Genomic DNA, 15,138 nt, shown 5'->3' with positions numbered 1-15,138 from the left:
TCCTTGAAACTAAAGATTTCCAGCAAGAACAGCCGACCTGATTGAAATCTGCAGCTGTAAAACACAGGGAACAAGTCTCTGGAGTGGCTGGCCAAGCCCTAAAGTGCAGGGTGAGATAAATTATGATCCAAAGCACACTACTAGCAAACTTCACATCCCCAGGATGCCAAATTACCTCAAATTACAGAGGCACAGGAATTCCTTCCCAGGGTTTCTGAACTTTAGTGCAGAGAAAATTCCCAAAGACAGCAGAGCAAGTAAAATGGGATCAAAGACAAAAATACAGCTTCCAGACTGATTCTTAAGATATGGGCATCAATACTCATGAACACAAGAGGGGCTGTTGGGGGTTTAGTTTGGTTTTTAATTAAGTCAGCCACATCTACAAAAAAATTATAACTTTGTATAGGTCTGGCTGATCTGTCAAATCTTGTTACAAATTTTTTCAGTAGTTCTGGGCTACATATGATGAAATTGTGTGAGTAAGCACACAATTCCTTCAGTTATTTTCATCAAGGATGCTGACATTCTGACCTTCTTTAAGAAAGAATCAGAGTCTCCAAATTAAACAAACACAGCTATTTTATTTTAAAAGCTTTCATCAGCTTTTCCAGCTGCTCTGGAGAGCTTTATAGAATTACTCTCAGAGAATCCATGACATAACTAATGCTAAGTTTAAAATGGCAATTTGGTAAAGCAGTTCCTCAAAGGAGGAAAGCCTAGACTGTGCCAACACAATATTGGCCAAAATAGTTAAAAGTAAACTTTTTCCTATTGATTTATAGCAACAACACAGAAAAAAAAATGGATGGGCAAGGACACCCCAGAGAGGAAACATTTGCCCTGACCAGGGTGGAGAAAGAAATGCCTAGAACTTAAGGACAAGTTTATACATAAATTAAAAGCAGCAGTTCACAACTACTAATGGAAACACACACAAACATGTGCTTCTGCTTCTCCCACTCTAAAACAGCTTCTAAATTTCTTTCAAGTTTAAATTTCTCGCAGAAGATGCCAACAATGGCCAACTCCACACCCAAAAAGCAAAGCCACTGATCTCAAAATTTCCTGCATGCAAGATTTAACACATACATCGACACACACATACAAAAAAAAAAAAAAAAAAGCCACACAAAAAAACCCATCATCTAAGCTTTAAATTACTTTGGATTTTAAAAGCTGATTTGGGAACAGCGATTAAACTTGTTCCAGCTAACCTAGTTTTTATTCATTTCATTATTTATTGCTAGGCAACATAGACCGTGTCAAACCACGTTAGAACCATGAGAAGAAGTCCTTCCAATTTAGATCAAAAAATTCTCTCCTCGCCCTCCTCCCCCTCAGCATGGAGACCACATGGATTCTGTTAACACCAGCATTCCCAGACAGCACCCTCTTTCTGACCAGGAGCTGACATCCCAAACTCTCAGCATCTCCCAGAGGATGCAGTTGAGCCAAAGCTCAGGTGGGAACTGCAAAGAGCTTTCTACAGTGAGCTTTTCTTTTCTTAGTGTTTGCAAGCAGAATTAGTCCCAGTCACCTGCAGGTCCAGGGCAGGTTTTTCTTCATTCAGGTATCTTTTTCTTCATTTCTAGAAGATTCTACCTTCTCTCCCAACATCCCCATTATCCATGGTGTGGATATGGGTAGCAACACAGAAGATGCTGCTACATTTAGCATTACTTCCTTTCAGCATAAGAAAGTTTTGAAGAACTCCAAAAAAGCAGAACAATAAGAGCAGAGATCCAGTCTCCAGAATAACTCACACACAGCATTCTCCTCATTAAACCTTTCTTCTAGCACAAAGAATAAACCCTACAATTTGTTGAATAAAGCAAAATGAAGCCTCCTACCTTTTGTTGATGGGTTTCTCATCTTTCTCGTACGGCTTCACGAACCACTTGCCGATGCGCACGAAGTTCCTGTTCATCAGACACCTCTCCAGCAGGTTGTGCACAGCCTTGAAGAGCAGAGTGCGACACTCGTAGGAGAGTCCATTCTCCCAAACACCATCTTCCTCCTCTGCAAGGCAAGGGGAAAACAGGAATCACCACTGAATTCCATCTGTTATTTCAAACACCTCACAGTAAATACCCTTTTCTCTGTCTCAAGCTTTTGAGATATTCACGGCAGAACATGCAACCAAAACCAGCCTGTCGTGTGCAGATAACTACTTACTTGATAATAGTAGAACTGCTAAAAGTGATCAGCTGTGAAAATATCTCATCCCCCACAAGGCAAGAAGATTCAACAGTTATTTGTACACAAAAGGAAACAAGTAGCAGCAGCACGTTGGGTATTTCAGGCTTCAGGAGCACTGTGGGATCTGCCTGCAAGGTGGTTCATGGTTTGGGGAGTCTCAGTTATTCATCATGCTTAAAAATAAATTTACCAAAGGAAGACTTTCAATATATCTTGGTGTCTCTGAGTACCATTGACTGAGGAAAGCCAGGAACAAAAGTCAGCAGTCAACTGACCCTCAATGTTCAACAGTTTGCTGGAGATGATGAAAAATACTCAGATTCAGAATATTGGTAAGAGTGACTTGATTCTCACCAGGAGACTCAAAACTGTCATTTTTCTTTTTAATTCAATACCAGAAATGAAGATATTTAAGCAGTCTAGTGGTGCTTTCTGATGTATGCAGAAGAGAAAAACCAGCAAGGAGCAAAACAAAGCCCAATTCTGACTGATGGGATTCTAGAGTCAAAAACTGACATCTTCTGTGCCCCAAAAACACAGGCATGGAACCCAAATTGCACAAGCCAAGTTGATTTGCCAAATGGAAAAGCAAGATTTATGTCAAGAAACTGCAAGCTCTTCCACCACTCTGGTTCATACTCAGTGTTTGAAGAGGGTCTAGAGACCCCCAAAGCACAAGCTGCACTGGCACTACAATTCCATTACCCAGGGAAAACAAGGGATATCTGCAAGTTCCTGGGGTGTCTCTGAGGATATATCTGATATCATTCATCCCCAGCAACCCTGATAAAGAGAATAACACAATAAAGCTTGAGATGTTGTCCTTAGATCACTGGCAATGATTACCTTTATGGCTGTAATGCCTCATATTTTGTGTTTTCCATCTATCCCCAAGGATCTCCTCCTGGTCTCCTTGCACTAACCTAGCAGAGTTACTCTTCAAATGCCATTGCTTTGATACTCCAGGTAGCAGCAGAGACAAGGAGTTGGTCTGACATAGATAAGGAGACATTTTTACTCCAGTCTCTGGGTAGTCATGGAATAATTTAGGTCGAAGGGGACCTGTGGAGGTCGTTGCTCCAAGCTCCACGCAGAGCCCAAGGTGAGGACAGGTTGCTCATGTGTCACATTCTGTGTCCCTGAACATCTGCTGGGAATGGGGTTTGAGTCCAGCAGTGCCCTGCCTGCTCACCTCTCCTTCACAGAGGATTTGGGTTCCTCTGCTTTGCTCCACAGACAGAAAACCTCAGCAACACAGCCAAGTCCTTGCATTTTAAATCCCCCTTGGAAATAAGCCCCTTCACCTTTCTCTGGAAGCCACTTACAAGCTTAAAAGGTTGCAATATTATTAACTAAAGTCTTGATATCCTTAAATTAGAGAGCATCTAGAAAACCAGACACCTAAGAGCTTTATTTAGGACAAAACCTTACCAATTATTAAAATACACAATATTTAAGATGCACAGAGAAGGGAATTTCAAGATACTATTGCAACCAGTGACCACGTTTGTATTTTGTTATATTCCAGACAAGAAAAAGCACATTTCCACACAAGACCAGAATTGTGAGTAAAAGTTACTCCCAGTAACTCTGAGGGCCAGAATAAGAGTAAACAGACCTGCCCCATCATTTAGCAAAGAAGAGGTGTGCATTATTACAGATGAATCATGCCATGAAATAATTTTCTGGGAAAGACGAGGAAAAACAAGGAGCAGCGTTTCCCAAAGCAGAAACCTCACCACCACTTTCCCACCCCACCACCCCACTGCAGACCTGGAGTTTAGCAAAAACTTGTTTTTAAAAACTGCAAAGCTACAAGATAACACAGTAACTCACTGAAGAAACATCATCCACCACTGTGGTAACAAAAAGCAACAAAAGTCCAAAGTCAAAGGGTGTAAAGTGCCCGTGCCAAGCCCAGAGGTTGTACCCCAGCTCCAGCTTTGGTGGATGCCCAGGCACAGCAGCTCTGCCCCAGAGAGGCCAAAAAGCAGCTCAGCAGAGCAAACATTAACTACAGAGCTCAGGGATATTGGACTTTACCTGCACAATAAACTCCACACCATTTCAAAGGTTAAACACTTGGTTTGTGCATGGCTCTTGTCATTTCTAGGAATCATTCCAAGCACATCCATGACCTTCTAGAAGAGGGAATGGAAGGAGCTAATTCCACTTTTATGCCTGATTTTGTTTTGGCACATTAGTGAAGCAATGCCATGGAAGATGCTGAAGTTGTGAAGATACTGAAGTAACACAAATCTGATTTTGATGGTCACAGTGGTTTCCACTCTCTGTACTCAGGTGCTTCACTGATCATTACCAGCTGACCACCAGTTATGAGCAAGTTTCCATGCAAGAACTTGTCTCAAGATGTAATTCTTAAAAACTCTCCTCCCTTGGTTTACTGCTGAAGCACAGAGCTCTTAGCTGAGTGTGTGTGTGGAGAGTGTCAGGCAAGAGCTGGAAATCAGAATGAAAACCCCAATATCTGCTCACCAGAGCACCTGCTCTGACTGAAGTGCACCTTGCCAGAAAGAAAAGGTAAAAAGCTGTCAGGTACAGAAATCCTCATTCCAGAACATTATTCAAATTCATGCAAAAAAAACCCCAAAAAAACAGCAGTAAGTGTTCTCTGACTTTCTGAAGTCAATTTAGTCATTCCCCTTCCCCCATCTTTAGTGGTGGAGAGGAGCAAACATGACATCTGCTCACATCTGCCAACTATTTTTCTTCTTAATTCAAATTGTTGTTTCTCGACGTGAGAAAACCCCTCCCACTTAATAGAAAATTGTACACAGCAAACCATTCATTAGCAGAGGGGGAGAGGAAGAGGCACTTTTGTCTTCTAATCTTTCTCAAACAATAAATTCAAATGTTCCATCTGATAATGCTAACAAACCAAAATAAGTTGCTGACTCATTTTCAAAAGGTGCTAAGCCACAATTTCACTTTGGACAAGTGTTATCCACAAAAGTGCTCTGGCAATGCAAAAGTTGCAAGTGCTTGATTTTTGATGAGTTCTCTCAGCTGTCCAACCCACTCAGCTCTTCCCCAGCACACTTATTTTTATGTCAATCCATTAAACAATTTACATCCATATCCCACTGCTCCTTCTCTCTTTACATCACCTATTAGAGTTTTCCTCAAATGAAGCTAGAAATTATCAGGGAATGAAGAATTCATGGAAACAACAGCCAGGGAAGAGCAATTTGGATATTACACATAAATAAACCTTTTCAGTCAGCATCTTCTTGATATTACCAATTTTACTGGAGGCCACTTGCCTTCAGTTCTTTTATGTTCTACTTTCCATTCTTCCTACAGTTCACTTGAACCAGTAAAGTTCATTTTTTTACTGATTATCCCTTCTGTCTGTGTGGTGCTCTTGGAGGAGTGAGGAAAGTTTGGAGCTCACTCAGAACATAAAACCCTTGCAGTTTTTACTGAATTCTGAAAGAGTATCTATAAACCTTGTAATTTAACTCATGTCAGGTTTTTAAAGCCTATTGTTACTCCCAGATCTTTAGGTAAATTTATTAATCAAGTATTTCTCAGCAGTAATACATATATTATATACAATGACAAATCTATATTGCAACAGGCAAATACAGAGTCTTGAAAATATAATTTTTAATAACTTTTAAGAACATGGATTTCCCTCCTTCCTTTAACACACAGAACACCAGTTCTTACAAAGGCTGAATGTTTACCACACCATTAAAAATATTTTCCTAATGCTCAATGAACCTCTAAAATAAACTATGCAAAGAAACAAAGCCTCCACTTTGGACTACAATTCCCCCACTTACTTCAATTACATAGGGAGAAAATCCATTCTTTCATATCATGACTGAGATGAATCTTTTGGAAGCATTTCTTACCTCCCAGGCTCCCTTTCTGCTGTGCCACTCACAGAAACACTGACACAAACCTGATTTATGCAATTAAACTTCCTATAGAAGCCTCAGATTCCAAGGGAAGCAAATAAGCAAAGTTGTGTGAAATTCCTGCTTTATGCAACACTGTGATGATATGGCAGAAACACTTGGAGTAAAAGTTTTCTATTTAAAAACCAGATTTTTGAATTAAAATGCTTTAAATTGCTCAAAGTGAGAATTACCCAGCAAAGCTACTGAAATACTGTTTTGAGGGCCTATATCCCTTATGAAACGAGTGAGAAGCAACAGATTTTGATGGAAAAAAGGAAAATACAATTTAAAAACATCAATTTAAGAAGCCAAGGAAGACAACCTAAGTTTGATTCTAGCAGAGTTGTGTTTGTTATCTACAGCCACTGAACAGAGTGGAAATACAAGACTCTGCATATGCAAACTGTCCCAAATACCACACTGAAAATATTCAGCACCATTCCAGGTGAGTTCTGTGCTGCTTGCCCTTTATCAGTATCACACATAGAGGTTTTGTACTTTCCACCCAGCAGAACATTCTCTAAATATTGCCAATTTAAAAGTATAACTTTTCTGCAAGTGTGTAGCCATGGCTGTTTATAAGGATAACAAGGTAACAGCTCTCCCTCACTATTTGTTGGGTTTAAATTGGGCAAGTCTGGGCTACAAAAAAACTAAAAAACTTCCCAGCTCAATGATCCAACGTCCTCCTCCTTCACTGAGTGATTCCATATGCAGGTAGATTGAAAAATATAAGTGAAATTTTTCATTGTTCTAATTAATATATATAATTTTGCATGTGACATTGTTCATACAACCAACATGACATGATGCCAAATCCTCACTGGCTGTGACAAAGCATTTTTCACCTGACTCCACACAGATTTCACATGCATGTTGGTCAAGGAAAAGAGGGGAGAAAAAGTTAAATCTTTGTCACCTTTGAGCTCACAGCAAGTCACAGAAGTTTGATAAAACTGCCTCAGTAATTTCTGCATAATGCTTATCAGCAGTTTTGCTTAAGTGGCTACATCTCTAACATGGAGGACTAAAGAAATGCTGAAGCATCAATGCAGCAAGAACACTTGGAATGCCTTCCTGACTGCCACAGAACACACAGATCCCTCACAGGCAAGGGGCTGCAGCTCACCATGCTGACATCAGGTGCAAAATGGTTTAAATTCTTTTTTTTAGTGGTTTCATTTCTTTTTTTTTTTCTTTTTCCTTGGGTGGAAGTTACATGATCTTAATAATCAATTGTTATTTTGAAAAAGCATCACTGGCTGAACTCTTTTCCAAGCTGCCTTTGCCAACTCCTTGCAACTGGCAGGGTTTGCAGCCCCTTGGATGATCACTGCCTCATCCTCTGGTTTCCATTGTGCTGGAGTGATGAGACACTCTGTGCTGACAGCAGCACACCTCACTGGTTTTTTGGGGACAGGCATTTGATCTGTAATGCACATGCATCAAGAACCACACAACACATATTAGTCTTGGCTGCCATGACTGTTTTCACCACACAGACAAGCAGCAGGATTTTTCCAAGCTCTCCACCAACCAGCATTATTTTTATACATTTAGCCCTCACAGACCGTTCAGCAAATGAAAACTTATTACCTTGATATATGACAGACAACTCTTTAATTTTTAAAGTAAATTAACCAAATTTAATAGACACCAGGATGAAAAAGATGCATCTTGCAGCTCACCATTTAAAAGATGCAATTTGAAGGTCAAAGCCATATAGCAGCATTCCCCTACCCCAGCATTAATCAAATTGTAACCATTTCCTTGGGACTATGTCTTGTACATAATTCATACCTGACTGTTCTCAGGTTTAAAATCATCTACTGCCAATTTAAAAATAAAAAAAAAAATCCAAGTGTAGAGGTAGCCACATGAAAATAAGAAAGAACCTTTCTAATAAAATAACTGCTGATCAGAGCAGTGAGAGACTGCTGCCTTCTGAAATTGGAAGAGATGTCCTACTTTAAGGTTTGAGTTGCAAGAATTACTATAATCAAGCCTCACTGTCAGAACAAAAACATAACCTTTGAGGTTGTTAGAGGCTAAAATAACATTTCACTAACTTCTGTCTGCCTCTAGCTACGTTGGGTTAGAAACAGACCTCTGTTTTTTCGGCTGTATGTACAGTAAGTAGGTTCCTAGGGAAGGGGAAAAAAATAAATGATTGAGTGAAGTCAATATTCCTGATCAATCAGCATCTCTGAACAAGTCTCCTTTTGACATGCCCCCAGGCAACAACAATCCCTGACCATCAACAAGACACTTATCCAAGGCTTGGAAGGAAGGAGAACTCCGACAGAGCCAGGAGCAGGATTCAAACGTGACTGCAGGGCAGAGTGAACTTCTAGAATGTGCAGCTGGAGAGGGAGATAGCATTTATTTTTGTCATTTCTAATGCATAGATGTACATTCACAACACTGGACATCCCCTCTGGAAGGGTTCTGGAAGGGGACAAAAGGGTTCTGGAAGGCTGACATATTTCAAATCCCCCAGGGCTGATAACCAAGATGTGTTCCAGTCACTGAACACCCATTGTCCACTGAAACTACAAATCACCAAAAAAGTCAGAAACTGTCAAAATATCAACCTCTCCTTAGCAGGCAGTTTCACACCAAAGGGAGCCAGAATCAAGAGTTATTATTGTGGCTCTGGAAGATTTCTAAGCAGGGCTCTCTCAAAGACCACTTCCCCAGGAGAAATCTGTCCAAAGGCACTAAGGAACAGATTTGCTCCCTCTCCCCATCCTTCAGGACAATCCTTCACCCATCCAGCAGCAAACTTCTAAATGAGGCAGCACCTCAACCTCCAGCAGCAAACAATTTCCAATCAATTTTGCAGGTAACAAGCCTTTGCTAAGAAGTCATTTATCATTCCCATTGAAAATGTAACAAGCAATCATTGGGAGAACAAGGCAGTGTGAATTACCAGGAGAAATTGTCCACGATGAAAAAATCCATTAGGCTACGACAAAGGTCAGATAACATTGTTTGGGTTCAGCCATAATTCTCTCTTCCAGGAGATCCACATTAAGATTTTGTGCAACAGCAAAGAGAAAAAGTGCAGGTGTGGGCAACCCTCAGCCACCTCCTCTGCAATCCAACTGATGAGGATCTGCATCAGCTGCTGGGCAGAAGAGCCTAACACACACTGACAGATTATAATGTCCCTTTTTCATTAAAAGAGGACAAAAAGATGCCTGCAGAGCCCAAGGTGTCACACACACCCACACACACACAGGTGACAGCCTCATGAGTACAAGCAGCACTCAGGACACGTGTGCAGCAGCTGTGTTGAGGCACAGGCAGCCACAGGTGACCTGAAAACAGGTGACAAAGAAAATACCCAAAGACATGCCTGGGAGACTCTAATCCTCCACTATGTCTCCCTTATACCCTAAGAGAGGTTAAGAGTTGGTAAGTCCCTGGGATGATACCTGCTTATCTACCTGGGCAAAAGGGTAATTCTGTACAAGCACAAACAAGATGCTGATCTAAAACTCCAGCTACAAACCACTGCTGCTTTCAAAAAGCCCCTCTGTGCTAAATCACCAGGAGACAGAGGCAAGAGAAGGCAAAGAAAGTTGTTCAAACAGTTTTAGTGGTTAGGCAGTGCAGAATTGCACTTTGCAAATGGCTTAAATTTCACTGGATTTCCCATTCAAAATGTGTTTGTCTGGATTTAATCCCACAGCTAAGAGTACACAGAATTCACACAGCTCCTTCCACACGAGTGTTGGTCTTGGCTGAGGGCAGGGCAAGGCCAAAAACTCCCAACATTTGGTCTAAGTTTTACATCTCAGCCACACAAAGGATGTTCCCTGCAGGTCAAAACTAAGGTTATTTATAGGTCAAAATAAGGAAGCCTTAAATGCACTAAAATATCAAGCAAACTCCAGTGTAAGTGCCATTTAAAATGCAAAGTTTGTAGTTCCAGGACAGACAGGAATAGGAGCAACAGCCCAATCTTTGAAGTCAATTATTCAAAGAAATAAACATCATTTCAGCACTTCAATTGTTTCTCAGATCACAGTATTTTTGTATGAAAATTCCACACGCTATTAAATTGTTTCAAGTCAACTTCCTCAGTGGCACTTTAAACTCCTGTTTGTTCTCCAGCTTATCCACACACACAGGCAGCATTAACAATTTCTGGTTACCAGGTCACCAAACCTTGGTCTCATTTTACACTTCAGTAATCTGAATACTGTACATTATTTGAAAGGAAATTAGAGTGATGTGTTTGTTGGGGTTTTTTTCCCCCCCTGGAATTAGTTTAGTCTCACCTTTAGACTCACCCAATTTAAATATCTAACTTCGTCACCTTGCTGATAAGTGGGGAATCTACGTGGGGAATTGAGCTCAACAAGTAAACATTTCCAAAAGAAGGTGCCAAATTTGAAGTACAGCGTTATTGAGAAATACAAATATTGTCAGTCTTTTCGAAAGGCTGGGTTTGAAAGCAGGTTCAGAGCACTGGGAAAAGGAGGAGAGAGGAATCAGAAAAACTGAAGGTTTACAGATTTTTGCCTGGAAACAGCTGGTTGGCTCCAGGTACCTTCTGAGGGCTTCTCACTGATGGTGTGAATTCCAACCAAACCAACTCCAAACAGTTCCAGAGCTGTCCAGATCTCTACGATTCTCATTACATAATAAAATGAGCTTTACTATTTGAATTTGAAAATTCTAATTGCCCAACAAAAGGGATCTAATCAAAACACGTTTAAGACATCACTTGTGAATCACAGGCACGGCTTTTCAGCACAGCTTTCTCATGAAGAAGCTGCCAAAACTCATAGGCTCGTGGTGTTTTGTTTTGTTTTCAAGGAAACAAGTATGGAGCAAGAAACCCTTGGTTCTTGAAAATCCAGCAGTCCAAGGAGAGCTGAACACAGAGCAGACGGTTGGGCAGTGCTGTGATAATTCAGTGAGGGTTCTAGCCATAAATTTGTCTTTTCTAGAGACACCATTCCACTTGGTACAGACACCAGCAACACCAGCAGCCTTTCAGCGCCCAGAGGAAGGTCCAGCCAAGCTCTTACCTGAGAGATCATGATGGATCAGGTCAGCAAAGTTGGGGTCATCCCCCCACCAGAATATCCAGAGCTCCCTGCGGCCAGGCCGCTGGTCCCTGCGCCACACGCTGAGCACGTCGGCCTTGAGGCAGCGGCTGAAGCTGCTCAGGATGGGATCCTCCTCCGTGACCGGGAAGAGAATGGGGGCAGAAGTTGGGCCCTGCCACACGTAGCGCTTCCATTTAATGCCAGTGAGATCAGCCTGGGGGAGAGAAAAGCACAGTCAAGTTGTGTGTACCTCCAGCAAGCACGTCCTGCTATGAGGTGATGGTGGGGGGAGAGAGGGAGGGTTGATCCTCCCAAAATTTGACGTTTTGGGAAGTTTTGGGTGTGTTAGGAGATAAATTGGAAGCAATCAGGCATCCTGGTTTAATAGCTCATTAAATAACTGCAGTAAAGCAAGAGCTGCTCTTTTGCACTGCAGCTTTAAGGTTACACAGAGAAAAATCAGACTTGATTTAAAGTAAGAGAGTGAAAGACGAGTGAGTAATGTTGTTATTCACAGGCTGCAAGTGTCCAATCTCCTAAACACTTGCCTTAGCAAAGAACATCTTTCTTTTTGCTTACTTATGCACACACTGCCTTTTCCATCCAAGATTACTGCATGGAAATAGGTGATACAGTAAATCACACATTCTTCCAGCCATCTACCACTTTGGAAAATTTCACAAGTTTCTCCATTGTAAAAAAAATTCTCTGTCTCTCTCCACCAATAAGCCTCTCGTGTTCACTGGTTTTACCAAGAGCTAGCATACTTTTCATTCCTCACACCACATTTCAAGAATTTCAATCCTAGCTTGATCATTCAGTGATATGTTAGATCTGTATCCACGCTGATCATGATCCACTAAACCCCTCCCAGGCAAAAATTAATTTGACTTTACACAGGGAAAGAGTTACTACTGCGTGTAATGAGATAAAGACAATTCCTGGATTAGCTACACCACAACACCAAGTTTTAGCACTAAGTTTTTTCACTGGAGCACAAGCACCTTAAGGCAGGTAGGAGAGGCATTGCCCCAGGTTCTCTCTGGCAAGGGAGAGCAAGGCAGGCTGGCATTTGCTAAGAAGTTACTATTTTTTGTCTCCCAATATGACAACACACAAAAGATTACTGCAACATTTAAACCTAACATGGCAGCCTCCCCACCTTCAGCAGGAGAGCAATTTAGATGAAAGGTTGTCTGCAACAGTTGCTACTTTAGAAAGACTTTCAGATTTAAAATTGCACTCTTAATCTGGAGCTGCAGGCCTGATGCAGGCTGCAGACACGGTCAGGCCGTCCAGATTCCCCTCCATCCAAAAATATGAGTGCCACAGCCTGGCACAGGATTGTTGTAACAATCTCCAGAATCATAAATATCAGGCAGGCGGCTAAGATTAGCTCATTTGCATTAAAAGCTGATGAAACAGCTCAGCACAGCCACCAAAAAATTGCATCACAGTCCAGTTATATCCAATTCACTTTCGGAGCTACCAAAAAAATCAACAATGCGAACGGTTTGATACTTGGGTTTAAAAAAAAAAAAGACTACAAAATGGTGCACATCAAAACACAAGGCAGGGAGGGCATCACCAAAAGCAGGATAAAACCAAGCAGGGAAAGGGATCCGTCTAAAAGCAGGGAGAAGAAGGGAGGTTTCACCTCGGGATTTGCCTGGGATGTCACGAATGGGGAGGGAAGAGAGAAAGTTCCCCGAGATGTGGGGCTGGGAGGAGCAGCAGCAGCAGCAGCTCCCTTCCCCTGCGAGAAACACCACGCTCCGAGGCAGGGAGAGGGGAGAAAGGAGGAAAAGTTGGAAGGCACGGGAAGGGAAGGAAAAGGCGAGTTGCGGGGAGGCTGCTATCCAGGAAGAAAGCGGAGGGAGGGGCGAGGCGAGACAGACAGCGATGGAGGGGAACCAGAGGGGCATGGGAGAGTTGGCTGCTCCAGGCAGGGCCTACTCCGAGGGCTCATCCAGCAGAAGCTCTGCTAAAAATGGCTGCTTTGCTTTCCACTGCCCCTTCCCCCTCCCCCGGAGCTCCCAGCCCTTCCCTCGGTAGCCCCGGGCGGGTGCGAGCCGCGGGCGAACACTCACCAGGCAGAAGAGGTTGGAATGGCAATCCTCCAGGCTGGCCCCGTTCGGCACGAAGCAGGAACTCATCCTCACAGCCACAACCCACACGCCATTATCCCACAGCCTCCGACAAGAAAGAAAGAGACAGACAGAGAGAGAGAGAGAGAGAGGGAGAGAGAGGGAGAGACAGACAGCGAGAGGGAAAGGGGGAGGGGGGCTCTGCACACGCACAAATAATAATACAATTAAATAAGGGATTTACGGACACACGCACACGCACGCGAAATAGTGGCAGGGGAAATAACCCGCGAACAGAGAGAGAGAGAGGTAGGGGAGAGGGGGGTAAAAAAAATATATTAAAAAAAAAAATTAAAAAAAAAATTTAAAGAGGAACTCAGAGCGTTTTCTCGTCTTCTGGAGCTCAAACGGGGGTGTAAAGCCGCCGTGGAAGGGGAGAACAGAAAGAGGGAGGTGGTAAGTAATCCAACGACGGGAGATTAAGATCAAAATCCTCCCTGTTCCTCTTGTCTTCTCGTTCGCATAAGGAGGGGAGGGAGAGGAGGTAAGGTGAAGGGGTAATTGATCCAACAAGAGAATAAAAATGGGGTAATTAATCCAGGGGGGCTAGGGGTAAAAATCAGTTGACATCCCTCCTTCCTCTCTTCTCAGATGCCAAGCGAGAGAAGTAGGAAAAAATAAATAATCCAGCGGGGGCAATTAATCCAGAACCCCCCCTCCTCTTCCTGCTGTTCCTTTAGTCATCAGATGAGAAAGGGGCAAATTGTGGAATGACTGGGAAGGATTGGCCGTGGGAGAGAGAAAAATCCAGGCTCGTCTCTTCGGAGTCCGAGGGCAACAGGGTGTGGGGGGGTCAGATTCTTCTCCCCTGCTCCAAAAATCCTCCAAATAAATTAAAATTTAAAAATCATAAAAACAAACTTCAGGGGGCCAGAGAAGCAAGGCCGGTCTGAAGAATTCGTAAAGGCGAGAGCAAGAAATATTTCCTGGGGTTGTAACCCCCCAAAAAAAAACATCTGCGGGGGCAGGGGAGGGGGGAAGGTATTCCTTGAGAGAGAAAGGCCGCAAAAAGTCTCCTCGGCAGCCCAGCGGGGGATTAAATTCCCGGGTGGAAAACCCCCCTCCCCAAAACGAAATACTCTTCGCAGCGAGGGCGAAACCAAAATATCCTCCGCCGGGTAAAAATTCCTTCCGTGGGGAAAGGAGGGAGGAGGGGGAGAGGGGTGGAAGGAGGAAATTGCGGGTGACCCTCGAAGTCTCTTCGGGGAAGGATGGAGGAGTCTCCGGGAGGCCGATCGGCAGCCTTTTCGGGGGAGGAGGAGGAGGAGGAGGAGGCTGTAAATCGCAGAGTGTCTTCGGGGAGCCCGGCTGTCCTGGGGGGCACAGGGACCCCGCAAAGTCTCTTCAGGGGAGCAGAACCCCCGCCACAGCCCGGGCACGGGGGGGCGGCGAGGCGGGCAAGGACCAGCTCAGCTGCGAGGCCGGTCCTTTAAAAATAAAGGAAAAAAAAATAAGAAACGAGAGGAGAAAAAAAAAAAAAAAAAAAAAAAGGCGGCGGTGGGGGGGGGGATATAAAAACCGCTCGTCTCCGGCCGGAACGGTCTGTGCCGGGAGCCCCGAGAGCGCTCGCTCCGCTCCCCTCAGGTGCGCTGGGCTCCCGCGGGGCGCTGGGCTCCCTCCCCGAGGCTCTGGGCAGGGCGGGGAGGCGGCGGCCGAGCCCCGGGCTCCGCTCGGCCCCAAGGAAGGGCTCGGAGCCCCGCAATTCCCGGCGCCGCCGACACACAGGGACGCCGCCGCTGCCGCCGCCGCTGGCGGAGTCGGTGCCGCGAAGCCCCCGCCGGCGCGTCGCCTCCC

The 15,138-nt window shown here is 43.8% G+C and overlaps 1 protein-coding gene across 1 annotated transcript in view; it reads right to left on the bottom strand.

Annotated features, from left to right (window-relative positions):
* MED13 (mediator complex subunit 13) overlaps positions 1–14,820 on the bottom strand; it is a 49,762-nt gene extending 34,942 nt beyond the window's left edge. Inside the window, exons 1-3 of the mRNA XM_085078476.1 lie at positions 13,288–14,820; positions 11,177–11,411; positions 1,854–2,022 (exon numbers count right to left, since the gene is read on the bottom strand). Of these exons, the coding sequence (XP_084934602.1) occupies positions 1,854–2,022; positions 11,177–11,411; positions 13,288–13,353 (470 nt within the window). The 5' untranslated portion in view covers positions 13,354–14,820. The remainder of the gene's footprint in view (positions 1–1,853; positions 2,023–11,176; positions 11,412–13,287) is intronic.
* Between the last annotated feature and the right edge of the window lie 318 nt (positions 14,821–15,138).

This window comes from Lichenostomus cassidix, chromosome 19, assembly GCF_008360975.1.
Source record: "Lichenostomus cassidix isolate B80296 chromosome 19, HeHo_3.0, whole genome shotgun sequence".
Classification (NCBI taxonomy): Eukaryota; Metazoa; Chordata; class Aves; order Passeriformes; family Meliphagidae; genus Lichenostomus; species Lichenostomus cassidix.
The sequence above is the reverse complement of the archived record's forward strand: the minus strand, read 5'-3'. Positions and strand labels throughout refer to the sequence as shown.